We start from the raw sequence: 14,672 nt of genomic DNA, 5'->3' as shown, positions 1-14,672 counted from the left end.
CAGTGTCTGTCTGAAGAAGCCGATCGGTGAGAAGGATTTTATCAAAGTGCTACTGGGGTGTCTTCCGCAAGGCCCTCTAAGGCATCTCACTATGGTGCCCTGTTCAATAATAGTCAACGCATCAGTAAATATTTGGTATCCACACATTAAGCTGATCCTATAGTAGGATCTGTGGACACATATAATCAGAAAACCCATTTGATGGTCCAAAAGCCTGCCCACTCATAGGACCGATGGCATCATGTATTTTGATTGTGATCAAGATAAGATACTGCAAATGTGACCTCTGTAAGATGGCATACAGGAGTAGTAGAGGGAGTGCTTATGTAACTGGGGAAACAGATCAATACTGTATACAGCCTTAAAGCCTTACCCCCATTGGGTATATAAAGCCTTATTAAAGGAGAACTGTTTCAATCTATGCCATAGGGAAAGGTGTCTCCCTAACAGAGAGGTGAGATTCATTTAGAAAATTCAGATCCACTGTATGTGATCATCTAGGGAATAATTCTAGCAGATAATAAGCTAGACCTAAGCCAATGCATCTGACCCTACAATCCTTTTGCCTAGCCCAAAAGAACAACTCTGTGTGGATGCAGATAGACAACACAGCCACTACTTGTAGAATGAGGGAGGAAAATAAGTTGGGGAACCTCTCTAAGGAAGCAGGTCAAGATACAAAAGACAGGATCCGAGGGAAATTAATTTGTTTATGACTGGCTGGCCAAATTCATTTTATTGCACTTAAACTCTGTTCCCAGAGACAGCAAAAAAGTTCATCAAGCTGAAGTTAGCCAGGCCAAGGCTAGCTAATATTAAGCACCCAAGTAGCCTTGCCATTAATGGTTCACATATTTTCTTTAACTATTCTTAGCAACCACATGAGTGTGCAGTGCAGACAGGATCTGATGTCCAGTGTAAGAAGAGAATCCTGCACCGTACCTTTGTCACTGATCTCGGTGGCATAAATTCATGAAATACATTCATTTGAATTTGCCACCAGACTGCATGAACATCCTGAGGCAGCCAGAGGCTCAAGCGAACAAGGCTCTGCATCTGCTGTGCAAAACAAATAATTAATTCTATCAAGTGCCAATAAAACACACTGGTACCCATCTCATAGAATTAACTAGGTCAAGATTCTTGTTTAATTCTATAGATGTTCACCAACCACTCATCAAGGTCTACAGGAAAAGTTATTTTGAAGTATCTTTCTTCACTGTCCTTGTGACTAAAGATTTTTTTAGAATATCTTAAATATTTATTTCCTATCAAGAAACTTGCTTCATCTTAAAATCAAAATATTATCTGTCTAAGCTATGAGTCCTGCTCTTGGGTCCCTGAAAACATCCACTCTGTAAAATTTAGTTTTAACCATATGTTTGTTGGCATTAAGTTTGCACGATTAGTTGGTGAAATCAATGATCTAAAGAACTGTGCACAGGCTTATATCCATTGATGGAAGATTGTTTTACCTTGGATTTTTATGCAGATCAAGCTGTAGTTCTGTCCACATTTATCCTAACTCCTCCTCTCTGGTGCAAAGGACCATTCACTCGCTTGATGTGAAAAGGGTTCTAAGACATTACCTTGATGAGACAAGAAATGTGGCACCCGAAACAACAATTAAGACAATTATCAGTTATGAGACTAAGGCCCTCCTTAGGAGTTTTGCAGGTGGAAAAGGCCACCCGTCAAACTCCCGCCAGTGTGGTCTCCTTCCCGCTGGCCCCATTATGAGTTTCCCGCTGGGCCAGCAGGCTGAAACCTGTTTCCGTCCGCTGGCCCAGCGGGAAACGCACAACAACAATGAAGCCAGCTTGTAATACGGCTGGCGGCAATGCTGTTGTGCGTCGGGTACAAGTAAGAAAGTCATTATGCAAGTACACACAGAGGCCTTGGTCATCCTTCGTCTATCTAGCTCCAATTCCGTACATTTATATTTGTTTTCCTTTAAAAAAAAAAGAATTAGAAAATGCAGATTCAGGCACATTAAATTGCTTTAATACCTAATGTTGATTTAGTTGTTTTAAAATGGTAAATAATTGTAGTTAACTTTTGCTCCGGACATCCGTGTGGGAAAAAAATATTTAGAACTGAGGTTTCATCTTAATATAAGTGATTTGAGACAAGACACTTAGTTGGACAATATTCAACTATCAGACACTTGATTTACCTGTATTCCAGCGTGGCTACAGAGATAAAAATCAAACTCGTAGGGGTGGGTGATATCTGTATCCACTGTTGTTCCAGCTGGTATGTTCCCACTCCTTCCAACCTGGGTACAGTTTAAATGAAGAGCAACAAAATTATAAAGACGATGACAAGAATAAGAATGCACGCTCAGGTTAATTAGGCCAAGCTGAAACCTAAAAGTAAACTCTATGGCTTGCGTTTAACATAATAGAAAAATGGATATTAAATCAACATTTTGCTCTAATGTGCACTAGGGTAATTTGCTTTGTTTATATTTGTTTACATTTGTTGGGACATCAGACAATCTCACTTTGGTATGCCATGGCCTTTTCCTCTGATTTTTGTTCCAACAAGTCATCAATCTCAAGACTGGTGATGGACCTCCATCACTTCTTTCATGAGGCTGTAGATTATGTGCATGCTTTGAAGGGTGACTGTACCCTAAGAAGGGTACCGGGAAACCAATGGTTGGTGTTAGCATTCTGATAGGCAAGAGAATAGGTTTTTCACCTGCTCCCTGCCTCTCTGTAAATCTGTGATTCTACTTACGTGTTGTGAGCATGTAGGGTATATGTGCCATAAATGGTGCCTTCCACAAATACATTCTGTAGCACAAAAGGGTGCTTCCAATAAACACGAAAAGGCTATTGTTACTCCCTGTGCCTCTGAGAGAGCGTAGTTTAAATATTACCTATTCTAGATGTGAAATGCTTATATTTAACAAATGCTGTATTAATAATATCATTCATTGAAACGTATTTAAACGTGGAGAATTTTTCACATGCGTAAACTAATGTCGACTGTAAGCAATAATTGTTTGTATTATGATTAATTGAAAACATTAAAAGACTGCATTTATTAGAATTCATAAGCCTTAAGTTAGCGTGAATCGAAAACTGGCTGTGTAGCTCTCATATTAAAGCGTATTTTTCTGTTTCTCCAGTGTACTGATTTGCAAAAGGCCATGAACCAGCAATTGTTCTTTTCTTCACTTATTTGCAACAATGCTAATTTTTCTCATCCGCATGCTAGCAGCTTTAGTATAAAAATTATGGACTTTGCAACAAACATAGACACTTTCAAGGACATTAAATCGCGGAGAAGAGAACTCTTGACCCGAAGTGTGTGCCAGAAAATGAAGTAACCCCGGATGTGCCACCTACAAAAACGTCAATTATAAAGACCAATTAGAAGCACGAGAAATATCATAGAATGACAAATGTATTACTTAATGTATAAATTGATAGGTTACAGATAGTGGGGTGTAGTGACTGACCAATAGGATTTTGGGGGAATGTATTTCGAAAAAGGGATAAAAACTCATGACACAAGGAACAAACGGCATTAGGTAGGGAATGATATTGATTGCATCCAGAAACTCTGTCACTCTATTTGGTGATCTGAGACTTAGACAAAACTATCCTCATCCATAGACTGCCCCATTACACTTTCTTCCTTATGAGGGAAGTGTCCCCTGCCCTTAGCTTAGATAGACTGATGGCGATTTAACTGATGTCCTGAAGACGAAGACTGGCCCTGTATGCTGACCTATTCCGAGGAGGGTAATTATACCCTTGCTAATGGAAATTCATTTATTTTGCCTTTCCTTTCTAGGTACCAACTGCTGTGTGTTTTGATTAGAGACCTTAGTTAGACGTTTTTCAAATTGATGTTCTAAATTGTTTTGCATGAAGCCCAACATGCTAATGCTAATCAGTGGCTAGATGAGGTGTTCATCTTAACTGACGTAACTGAAGTGACTGACATGGTGCTATGCTGAACTAAGACCTTTAGGAGGTTCTATGTATTTTGATTTGTTATCTTCATATGATTATCTTATATTTGTGATCTTTGCATTGATGAAAACTTATCATAGTCGCCGCTTTGTGATAATGTTCTTTGCTTCTTGGTTTTGAGATTAATACATTTGCTATTAGATTGTAATCAATAGGGAATAAAATTCACAAAACTTCAATAAGGTGTGGTTATTCATGACTGAAAGGTCATGGTTGCGTCGAAGATTTATTAATGTCTAAAGTGAAATATATTGTGGTGATATATGTTAACAATATTATTGACATATGGTTTGATGTATTGATCAGTTGTCTCGTCTTACGGTGTCTCACCACTGGGTCCAAAGATTCATCGGCCTGAAACGAGTCCCGATGTGTATAATTTAACATAGACGGACGCGTTATCAGTTCTGGTAGCAGAGCGACGATTTGGCCCTTGGGGGCCCTAGGACGGAGTTTCATTGTTTAATTTGTTTTTCTGTGATACTGCAATTTGGGGAGATGATGGGTTGCTAGGTTCGCCATGGCTTTCCTGGGATCTCGGAGCCTGCCTAAATGAGTTGGGAATGTTCTCTGCGCCATAGTATGTGTGGTTAGAGTCTTTGCGCTTACCTAAGCTTATGCATCTTGCAGGTGGTTGTGAAAATTTGCGTGTATTTAGGCCAAATTAAGTGTTGTTTAGCAGGAGTGGGCGTACTCCACAGTATGAGAGTAGGGAAGTCAGCGTACTTCATATGAATGTAGCGCTTATTGCTCAAAATTATCCATGTGGTTGGTTGTTGTGTATGGACCTGTTGAGGTCTAAGACTCCGGAGTATGATGATAAATGTGGTTTATGTTGTAATCTGTGAGGTTTAATAGGTCAATCGGGCGTGGTTGACAAGTTGAGTTTTGAGTTATGATGTATGTGTGAAACCTTCGATGGAGATTTGACAAATTCTAAAGTGCACTAGAAGGAGTCATTGACAAGTCGAGAGTAGGATTTGCAGGTCGAATTCTGCTTGCGTATGTGGGAACTGAGAAGGAGAGAGTAGCGGCCGAGGCTTCAAGTGAAATTTCTGTAAAGTTCTGAAGCGAATGTGTTACCCTTCCTGTAGTAAACCGACAGATTTGTGTTGTCATTTTAAGGTGCTCGCAATAATTCGCATTAGTTTGTATGAGTTGTAAGGGGTCAGTGAAGAGTGGACGAGCTGCAAGACTTTGTCAGCTGCAGTATGTGTGAGTGTGACGTCAGTGGTGCCGCGCTGAGATAGGTCAGATTTCGAGAGGGGTCGCGCACGGATTGGCTGCTGTCCGTGAGAGGCAATAGGTTGAGAAAGGGCAGGTGAAGAGCGTCCTGGGAACTAAGCCATTTCTGATTGAATACGAAATAAAGAATTGCAAAAATGAATTTTGTCAAGGCATTCAAAAGCGCTTTAAAAGGAGACGTATATATTGTTGCAACCGATGGGGAACCTACACCACCTGAGGGTACTCCAGCTTATACAGTTATGGAAGAAAAGGGTGTTGCACCTTGTTTATGGATGAAACAATGGTGCAAATTAACAGAGAAAGAGGGGTGTCTAGCGTTCCCAGAACATGGGACATTTAATCCAAAGGTGCTAGAAAATTTGAGGTGGATGTTAAGTACGCAGAAACTACCTCCGAGACCGGCACAATACGAGGCTTTGGCGATCTGGGACTTGATGGCTATTAAACATAGACAAGAAAGGTTTCAGAGAAGACTGAAAAGGGTGGAAAAATCCTATGCAGAAGCTAGATGGGACAATGAGAACAAAATGTGGAGACGGGGAATTGTAGATGGGTTGAAGTTATTTCCGGCAATAACACAGGGTGAAAAGACACAGGGAAGGAAAGCCTCCTGCAAAACCGACAAAGATTCAGGCAAAACTAAAGAAAATAAAAGGTCCTGGGAAGAGGAAGATGATTCAGATGATGAGGAATTTATGGATAGATTGTTACATGATCGTCCGCCACTGTATGCGGTGAGTGACAGTGCTCCAAGTACTAGCTTGGATCCTGGGAACCAGACGCAGGAGAAGGGAGTTACTGATACGGTACAGACTAGCGATACAACCTCGATACAGAATGGTGTCAGTGTACCCACTGCACCAGACTTGCCGATACAGTTGCAGCCTCCACCGCAGATAAAAAGAATTTACCCTGATGTCCCAGTGCTTGCGACTACCACGAACTTGGTAGTGCCGCCAGACCCGATATATACAAAGCCAAGGTTAATACAGATTGAGTCGACTCCGAAGCTAGTGTCTCAACCGCCACAGCTGATACCTAGGTATAACCCTGTAGCAGGACCACCGTTAGTACCTGTACCAGGTACACTGGAGCAGACCTATGGTGTTGCAGCTCCAAGAAGCTTAGGATCAGGTCAGACACCTGCCGCTATATCGCTACCTATTACTGTTGGTCCCCCGGTGCCGTTGTATGCACAGGATAAAACAGGGACATGTGAACAGGGAGTTATGACTCAGGAAGCGATAAGAGGAGGGCCTATGAGAACTCCACAGATAATGGCCCCGGGAGAACAAGTATATGAACAACCGAGACCCTTGATGGACCTTAGTCCAGTAGGAGCATCTCTCGAAGCGATGCGTCAAGCAGGGTTGGGAGTCTTGACTCCCCAAACTATGAGTACGAATACCTCACATTCTCCAATGATACATGCAGGGAACATTTCACTGCAGGGTTTTTCAGTACTACAGCTAAATGAGTGGTTAGAGAAAACTTGTACCTCACAGAAGACTACAGTGACCACAGTTGAACCTGAGAAAGAAAAACAAAATGAATACTTGAATTTTGTACGACTAGGGGCAGAAGCTGCCGAGTTAGTGGAAGGAACAATGGGAGTAAATAGGTTGGAATCATACACTGAGGCAGAATTGAGGTACTTGTGCCCCAAGATTACCAAAGAGGTGAGCAAGGTCCATCAGAAATTAGCGAATTTGGCAGACAAATACAATATCGATATCGGAAACACTAAACATTTAAAAAGAAGCTACAGATTAGATTTTGACTCTAAAGATTTTGAACACATGAGATCTGCAGGCATGAAGGCACACCTGAAAGAACTGTTGCAAAGTGCACAGATTTGGGGTACATTAGAGAAATGGGAAGGCCGATGGGCAAAGAAAAGAGATAAGGGAAAGGGAGATAGCCCAGGGTCAAATAAAGTTGGGACCACACCTAATCTAGGCACAGTGAAAATCTTACCTATGAGAGAGACAGCTGGTGGTGTTTTAGTGCATGTGCCATGGACTAGAGGAGACATTTTATCCTTTACGAATGATTACCCTAGGTTAAGAGAAAAAACGATCGAGTGGTATCAACAGACAGATGGGTTTGTGAAGCTTGCAAAGTGTCTTTGGGAAGACTTGAATACTTTGTTTGAGATCATTGTTCCGCCAGATTTGTGGCTTGAGTGCAAAAGAGGGGTAGATTAGCCCACGAAGGAGCCGGCAAGAGATAAGGTGACTGGAGCACCTTCAGAAGAGGTGATGAAATATTATCATAAAGTAATTGAGTTTTTGAAACAAAAGGTGTCGCCGAAGGTGACCGATTGGCAGAAAATCGACCGGACCTCTCAAGAGGTTAAAGAGTCAATACATGCATATTACGAGAGATTATTAAAAGCGTTCAAACATTACAGTGGTACTGAGACTATCGAACCGAAGGACATGAATCATCTTGTGTTTAGGTTCGTCGAAGGGCTGAGGCCGGAGGTCAGCCAGATGATTAAGAATCATTTGATTTGTTGGCAAGCTAAACCGATTGATGAAGTATTACAGTATGCAAAATACTGTAGTGATGAGATTGAGTTAAAGCAGAAAAAGTTGAAGGAGAAAGTGATGGTGATGCAGATAAGGGCTGTACAAGCTGGAATACAGGGGAATGGAGTTCAGCAAATGATACAGCAACAACCGCAAATGCATGGTGTGTTTCAGGCACAGCCGAGAGGTAGAGGTCGAGGATTTGTGAACCGTGGTTCGGACATGAATAATGTTATTATTCAAAATGACGGTCAGGTAGTGAAAAAGTTGTCACCATGTCATGCATGCGGGGGCATGGGGCATTGGAAATGGGATTGTCCGAATATGATGCAGGATGGTGCAGTTCAGCAAAGCATTAATGTCGGTACATTACAAAATCCACGAGGTCCAAAAATGAGACATCAAAACCCGAATTTTCAGAATAATTTGGTACCAATGCCAGGGGTACAACCCATGCAGCAGATGCAAATGTTGCGTTTCCAGTCAGTATCAGTGCAACCAATGCAGCAGCAGATTCCTATGGTGCCTAGACAGCAAATGCAATTACCCATGGCTCCGATGGGACAGCAACAGGTGATGCTTCCTCAGCAGGTCACAGGTCAGGTAACCAACCAAAACAACACTGTGCAACAATTCCCATTACGAGGTGAAAGTGGCATGAATGGAGATTGGTCAGATGACAGCTCAGACAGTGAAGAGTGCAGGCTTGCAGCATCTTTAGAGGTGGATCAGAGAGGCCCATATGTAGAGGGAAAAGTAATGGGCTATAGGGTTTCATTTTTGGTCGACACAGGAGCTACACGCTCTACAGTTCGAAGTGCAGAAGTACCGAGATTACCTCTCTCAGGGCGTACCATACGAGTGGTTGGTGTGGCAAACCAATATCTGACTAATCCGATTACTGATCCAGTGCAGGTTGAAATTGGTAGTTTCCAAGGCCTGCATAGATTCGTTGTATGCGATTCAAGCCCAGTATCCTTACTAGGAAGAGACTTAGGCCCTCATTACGAGCCTGGCGGTCTGTGACCGCCAGGCTCGCGGTTGGCGGGAGCACCGCCGACAGCCCGGCAGTGCCCCGCAGGGCATTCTGACCGCGGCGCTTTGGCCGCGGTCAGTGCAGGAAAACCGGCGGTCTCCCGCCGGTTTTCCGCTGCCCGTTGGAATCCTCCAAGGCGGCGCAGCTTGCTGCGCCGCCTTGGGGATTCTGACACCCCCTACCGCCATCCTGTTCCTGGCGGTTCGCCCGCCAGGAACAGGATGGCGGTAGGGGGTGTCGCGGGGCCCCTGGGGGCCCCTGCAGTGCCCATGCCAATGCCAATGGCATGGGCACTGCAGGGGCCCCCGTAAGAGGGCCCGCTTGTATTTCACTGTCTGCATAGCAGACAGTGAAATACGCGACGGGTGCAGTAGCACCCGTCGCACCTTCCCACTCCGCCGGCTCGATTACGAGCCGGCTTCATCGTGGGAAGGTTGTTTTCCCCTGGGCTGGCGGGCGGCCTTTCGTCGGCCGCCCGCCAGCCCATGGGAAAACTTGGAATACCCTCCGCGGTCTCTGGACCGCGGAGCGGTATTTCTGCCGCGCAACATTAGCGGGCGGCCTCCGCCGCCCGTCAATGTTGGAATGGGGGCCTTACTATGTAAAACAAAATATTCGATTACCTGTTGCAATGATGGAATAGAGGTACAGACAAACAGTGACGATGAGGGAGATGAGAGTCAATTCATGGAGGAAGGAGGAGAGACTAATGAAGATTACCCTTTAATTACTTTATTCCCAATGCATACTTTGATCGACCTATCTGTCGATTTACAAAGAACTGTAACAGAGAAAGTGTGGGATTTGACTGGGAAAGAAGTAGGGTTAATCAAGGGAGTAGAACCAATCAAGGTACAGATAAAGCCGAATGCAGCGTTCCCACAAGTGCCACAATACCACATGACCCAAGATGTCCTCATTGAGGTATCACAAATAATTGCAGATTTTCTCAGACAGGGAGTCCTGAAAGAAGTTTTGAGTAGTCCGTGCAACTCTCCCATTATGGGTTTGAAGAAGCCCTGTGGAAAAGTTCGAATTGTGCAGGATTTGAGAAAAATAAACGAAATTGTGATAAAATGCTGCCCTGTGGTACCTAACCCAGCAGTAATAATGTTCCAGGTTCCATGTGATGCTGAATGGTTTACTGTAGTAGACCTATCACAAGCATTCTTCTCGATACCTCTTCATGAAGACAGTCAATTTTTGTTCAGTTTTAAATTCCTGGATAAGGTGTACAGTTGGTGCAGAATTCCTCAGGGGTTTTCTGAGTCACCGTCCATCTTCAATCAGATATTAAAAAAGGATTTGGAACCTCTTGTGCTGCCTTTTAATTCGACTCTTGTGCAGTACATTGACGATTTGCTGATTGCATCTAAAACCAGAGACAGTTGTAAATATGATACCATTGCATTGTTGAATCATCTGGGAAAGAATGGACACAAGGTGTCACCCAGAAAGTTGCAATACTGTCAAAAAGAAGTGAAATACTTCGAACATCTGATTGAGAAAGGGTCCCGAAGAATATCAAAGGAAAGAATAACAGCTGTTTTGCAGATGAATCCCCCAACAACAAAAAGAGATGTCAGGATGTTTTTGGGAATGGTGGGCTACTGTCGCCAGTGGATACCCAACTTCTCGATCATCTCAAAACCTTTAATAAAATTGACAGGAAAAGAAGTCAAGGACGAACCATACACAATCACTTTGACAAAAGAGGAGCTTGAATCATTTCTAGAATTGAAGGAATGCATGTGCAGGGCTCCAGCATTAGGAATGCCTGATTATGAAAAACCTTTTCTGTTGTTCTGTCATGAATGTGATGCTTGTTCTTTGTCTGTTTTAACACAGGTCCACGGAGATGCAAATCGCCCTGTAGCATATTTTTCAGCTACTTTGGACCCCGTCGCAGCAGCCTTACCGGGTTGTTTGCGAGCAGTTGCAGCAGTTGGTCAAAGCCTTTCACAATGTGAAGGCATAGTCATGGGATACCCCCTGACAGTAATGGTTCCACATTCAGTTGAAATTCTGTTGACACGAACTAAGACACAACACATGACAAATGCACGACTCACTAAATATGAGACGATTATACTGGGGTCTCCAAATGTCACACTAAAGAGATGCACTGTGCTGAACCCGGCAACCTTACTTCCCAATGAAAATACAGAAATCAAAGATGGGGAAGAATTTGAGCATGATTGTCTTGAGGTGACTGAGCTCTGTACCAAACCTCGCCCAGACATACAGGATACCCAGTTAAAAGAAAATGATTGCATTATGTTTGTTGATGGGTCCTGTCTAAGAGATTCAGCAGGAACATTGAGAGCCGGTTACGCAGTATGTACCATAACTGGCATTGTCGAAGCCTCCTGGCTCGAGAAAGTGTTTTCTGCACAGGTGGCAGAATTAATAGCTCTTACAAAAGCATGCCACGCAGCTGTAAATTTGAAAGTCACTATCTATACTGACAGCAGATATGGATTTGGAATCGTGCATGATTTTGGCCAACTCTGGTCACAGAGGGCTTTCATGACCTCCTCTGGTTCTCCTGTGAAAAATGGTGAACAAATAAGAGATTTGTTACATGCGATTCAGTTACCTCTTGAAATTGCTGTGGTAAAGTGCAGTGCCCACACCAGATCACAAGACTTTGTGTCAATGGGAAACGGCTATGCAGATCAAGTTGCAAGATTTTGTGCATTAAACTGTATATCATTTAAGGAGCAGTGGGAATTATTACCACAACCTGAAAACGACACGAGTTTAAGTCTAGCATTACGAGTGGTTGATACATTAGATGAACTAAAGACATTACAAAGTCGTGCTAGCAAAGAAGAAAAACGTTCCTGGCAGAAAATGCAGTGTGTACAAAGGGCAGATGATCTGTGGGTTTCAGAAGATGGAAAACTGGTTCTGCCAAATAGTCTTTTGTCGCAGTTTGCACGGTTATACCATGGGCAGGCCCATCTAGGAAGAGATGCCATGATCAGATCCTTTAAGATTGATTGGTTTAATCCAAAATTCAGACATGCCGCAGAAATCACTTGCCACAGGTGCGTCATCTGTCAACAGATGAATGCTGGAAAAGGAACTGTGGTAACTTTGAGCCACATTGGGAGAGCTGGAGGTCCATTCAACAAAATGCAAATGGATTTTATCGAAAGGCCTGTTTGTGGAGGATTGAAGTACGTGTTGGTGATTGTGTGTGTTTTCAGTCATTGGATTGAGGCATATCCCACACGTAGGAATGACAGTCTTACAGTTGCAAAACTACTACTCAGAGAATTAATACCAAGGTTCGGGTTTCCGGTTTCTATAGAATCAGATAGGGGGAGACACTTCGACAATAAGGTGATTAAACTTCTGTGTGCCGCACTCAACATTGAACAAAAGCTGCATTGTAGCTATCGCCCTGAAGCATCAGGACTAGTTGAACAGATGAATGGTACCTTAAAATCAAGGATAGCAAAAATGTGTGCTGCAACAAACATGAAGTGGCCAGATGCTTTACCTCTAGTACTGATGTCTATGAGAAACACCCCAGATAAGAAAACAGGACTGTCCCCCCATGAAATCCTCATGGGCAGAGCAATGAGATTACCAGCGGTACCTGCAAATGCGCTAGTGAATATTACAGAGGATATGGTGTTGGATTACTGCAAAGGTTTGGCTGACGTGATTCGCTCTTTCTCTCACCAGGTGGAAGCTAACACGTTGCCACCAATTGGCGAACCAGGACACTCTCTGCAAGCTGGAGATTGGGTGGTTGTCAAGAAGCACGTGAGAAAATCGTGTCTTGAGCCGCGCTGGAAGGGGCCGTATCAAGTAATATTGACGACCACCACTGCTGTGAAGTGTGCCGGGGTTCCCAACTGGATACATGCCAGTCACACAAGAAAGGTAACGAGTCCTGTTGAAGAGGAAATTTAAGTCTCCGGTACACCAACTTCAGGAAGAGAACTCTCAGAGTCAGAGATCAGTCAAGAAGGAACTGAGACTACCAGAGAGCCCACTGAGAACAGCCTTGTCCCTCAAACTGTCAATGAGTTCGAGAGAGGTGACAGAGTGCCTATCTCAGTTGAGGCAGCAGGAGAACTAAGTCAAGAAGAGGTTCTCCCAGAAGTAGACGAATATGATTTAGAGCCCGAACTCAGCATAGAACAGGAAGACGAAAGAGACGGAGAAATTGTAGATACAAATCAGAACGAGTCAGAGTCTCCTGAACCAGTTGCAGGTCCGTCAAGAGAAAACACCATATCACAAGAGGAGGGTGCTGTCCAACGTCCTGAAGGGAAACATCAAACCAAGACACACAGAGGCGATAATTGGCCAGACAAGTCACATCCTAAAATAAGAGAGGTATCAAACGAGACAATAATAGAAGAAAGTGATACTTCACAAGCAGATGATCTGAGTGAAGGAGAACAACAAGGTGAACGAAGGCTAAAAAGGAAGAGAATAGTAAACAGAAGATATACAGGTCCTGAATGGGCATATGCTACAACCTCTGAATGGCAACAAGAATTTTTAGCATTCTGCTTTGATCGAGAAATACCAGGCCAATACTACGGTACCTGAAGATATTCAAAGGGAAAATTCGGATAAAATGAATTCGTGAAAACTGAAAAGAGAAAGAGTCTTTAGAAACTACCGGAAAGTGACACTAAACCTGGATTTGACTTTAAGGAAACCTAATTACGACAAGCTGCTAACCTGAATTGACGAAAAGGGTCCTGGAGTGAGTGAAGACGCTGTAAAAAAGAAAAAAAAAAAAAAAAGAGTTTTCTTCTCAAGTTGATTGTTGATCTGCTATTCTGATTCTATACAAACATGGATTACAGTAGCAAAGGAAGTAAGGTGTGTGGTTGGTTAGGTCTTATAATAGGTGTTGTATGTGCAGTAATGATTGTGGGAGTGATTGTGGGAATGCCATGGAGAGAGAGAGAAACTATTAATGCAACTTCGAAACCTGAAACTACCACTACTAAACTATCACCGTGGGAGAGGTTTGAGCAAGACGCAAGACATATGCATGAGGGAACTAATGCAAAAGGGGAACTTTCTACTAACGTCTTCTATTGCTTGTTAAATGAGTATGTGGAAACTATGGATGCGAAAGATTGTTATGTATGTCCTAAAATTCCTTCGTCTGTGCAGGAGGGAGTCACTTATCATAGCCTCCCTCTTACTTATGGAATTAGTTGCAGCTTGCTATTAACAAGATTCTATAATCAAGAGCATGTGCAATACTTTTATTCAAATTTGGAGGTTGTGTTTTCTTTTGTGCCTGTGATTGAATTCCTAAATAAATTAGCTAAAGAGCATGATATTAAAATAGTTAGAGGATTATTTGAGCCAACACTTACATTTGGAACTGCTTATGCACATCGCAATAATTTGACTTGCTTATTGTCTCCTGTAGAGAAAAGTTTTTTAGATCACACAGATGATAGACGCAAGGCACTGAAAGAAAGGTTAGAAAAAGGCCTAGAAAAACGTACTTATACAAATGATTATGCTTATACTGCAAGTAAAACTCAAGGCAAATTAGCTATAGATGCATTACATGTAGATAGACTATGTATATATAGACCAAAATCCGATCAAGACAATTTGTTTGTGGGTACGAGTGAATGTAGGCATGTGTTTTTGTTTCAGAGTAAATGGACCTTTATGTTAAATGGACAAGATCCAGCAATCCCTGGAATCTATTATATTTGTGGACTGAATGCATATTACCGTCTTCCTAAGGGATGGTATGGGACATGTTATTTGGGAATAGTATTTCCAAAGATATACCAGATTGATGACTTAAAACAAATACCTAAAACGTCTGAATTACAACATCCCAGACAAAAACGA

At 42.7% G+C, this 14,672-nt stretch overlaps 1 protein-coding gene across 1 annotated transcript in view; it reads right to left on the bottom strand.

The window, feature by feature from the left end:
- LOC138284720 (protein argonaute-3) overlaps nucleotides 1-14,672 on the bottom strand; it is a 916,780-nt gene that overhangs the window by 85,508 nt on the left and 816,600 nt on the right. Inside the window, exon 17 of the mRNA XM_069223834.1 lies at nucleotides 2,177-2,278. Coding sequence (XP_069079935.1) covers nucleotides 2,177-2,278 — 102 coding nt within the window. The remainder of the gene's footprint in view (nucleotides 1-2,176; nucleotides 2,279-14,672) is intronic.

The sequence above is a fragment of the Pleurodeles waltl genome, chromosome 3_1 (genome assembly GCF_031143425.1).
Source record: "Pleurodeles waltl isolate 20211129_DDA chromosome 3_1, aPleWal1.hap1.20221129, whole genome shotgun sequence".
Classification (NCBI taxonomy): Eukaryota; Metazoa; Chordata; class Amphibia; order Caudata; family Salamandridae; genus Pleurodeles; species Pleurodeles waltl.
This window is presented reverse-complemented; position numbering and strand designations above follow the sequence as displayed.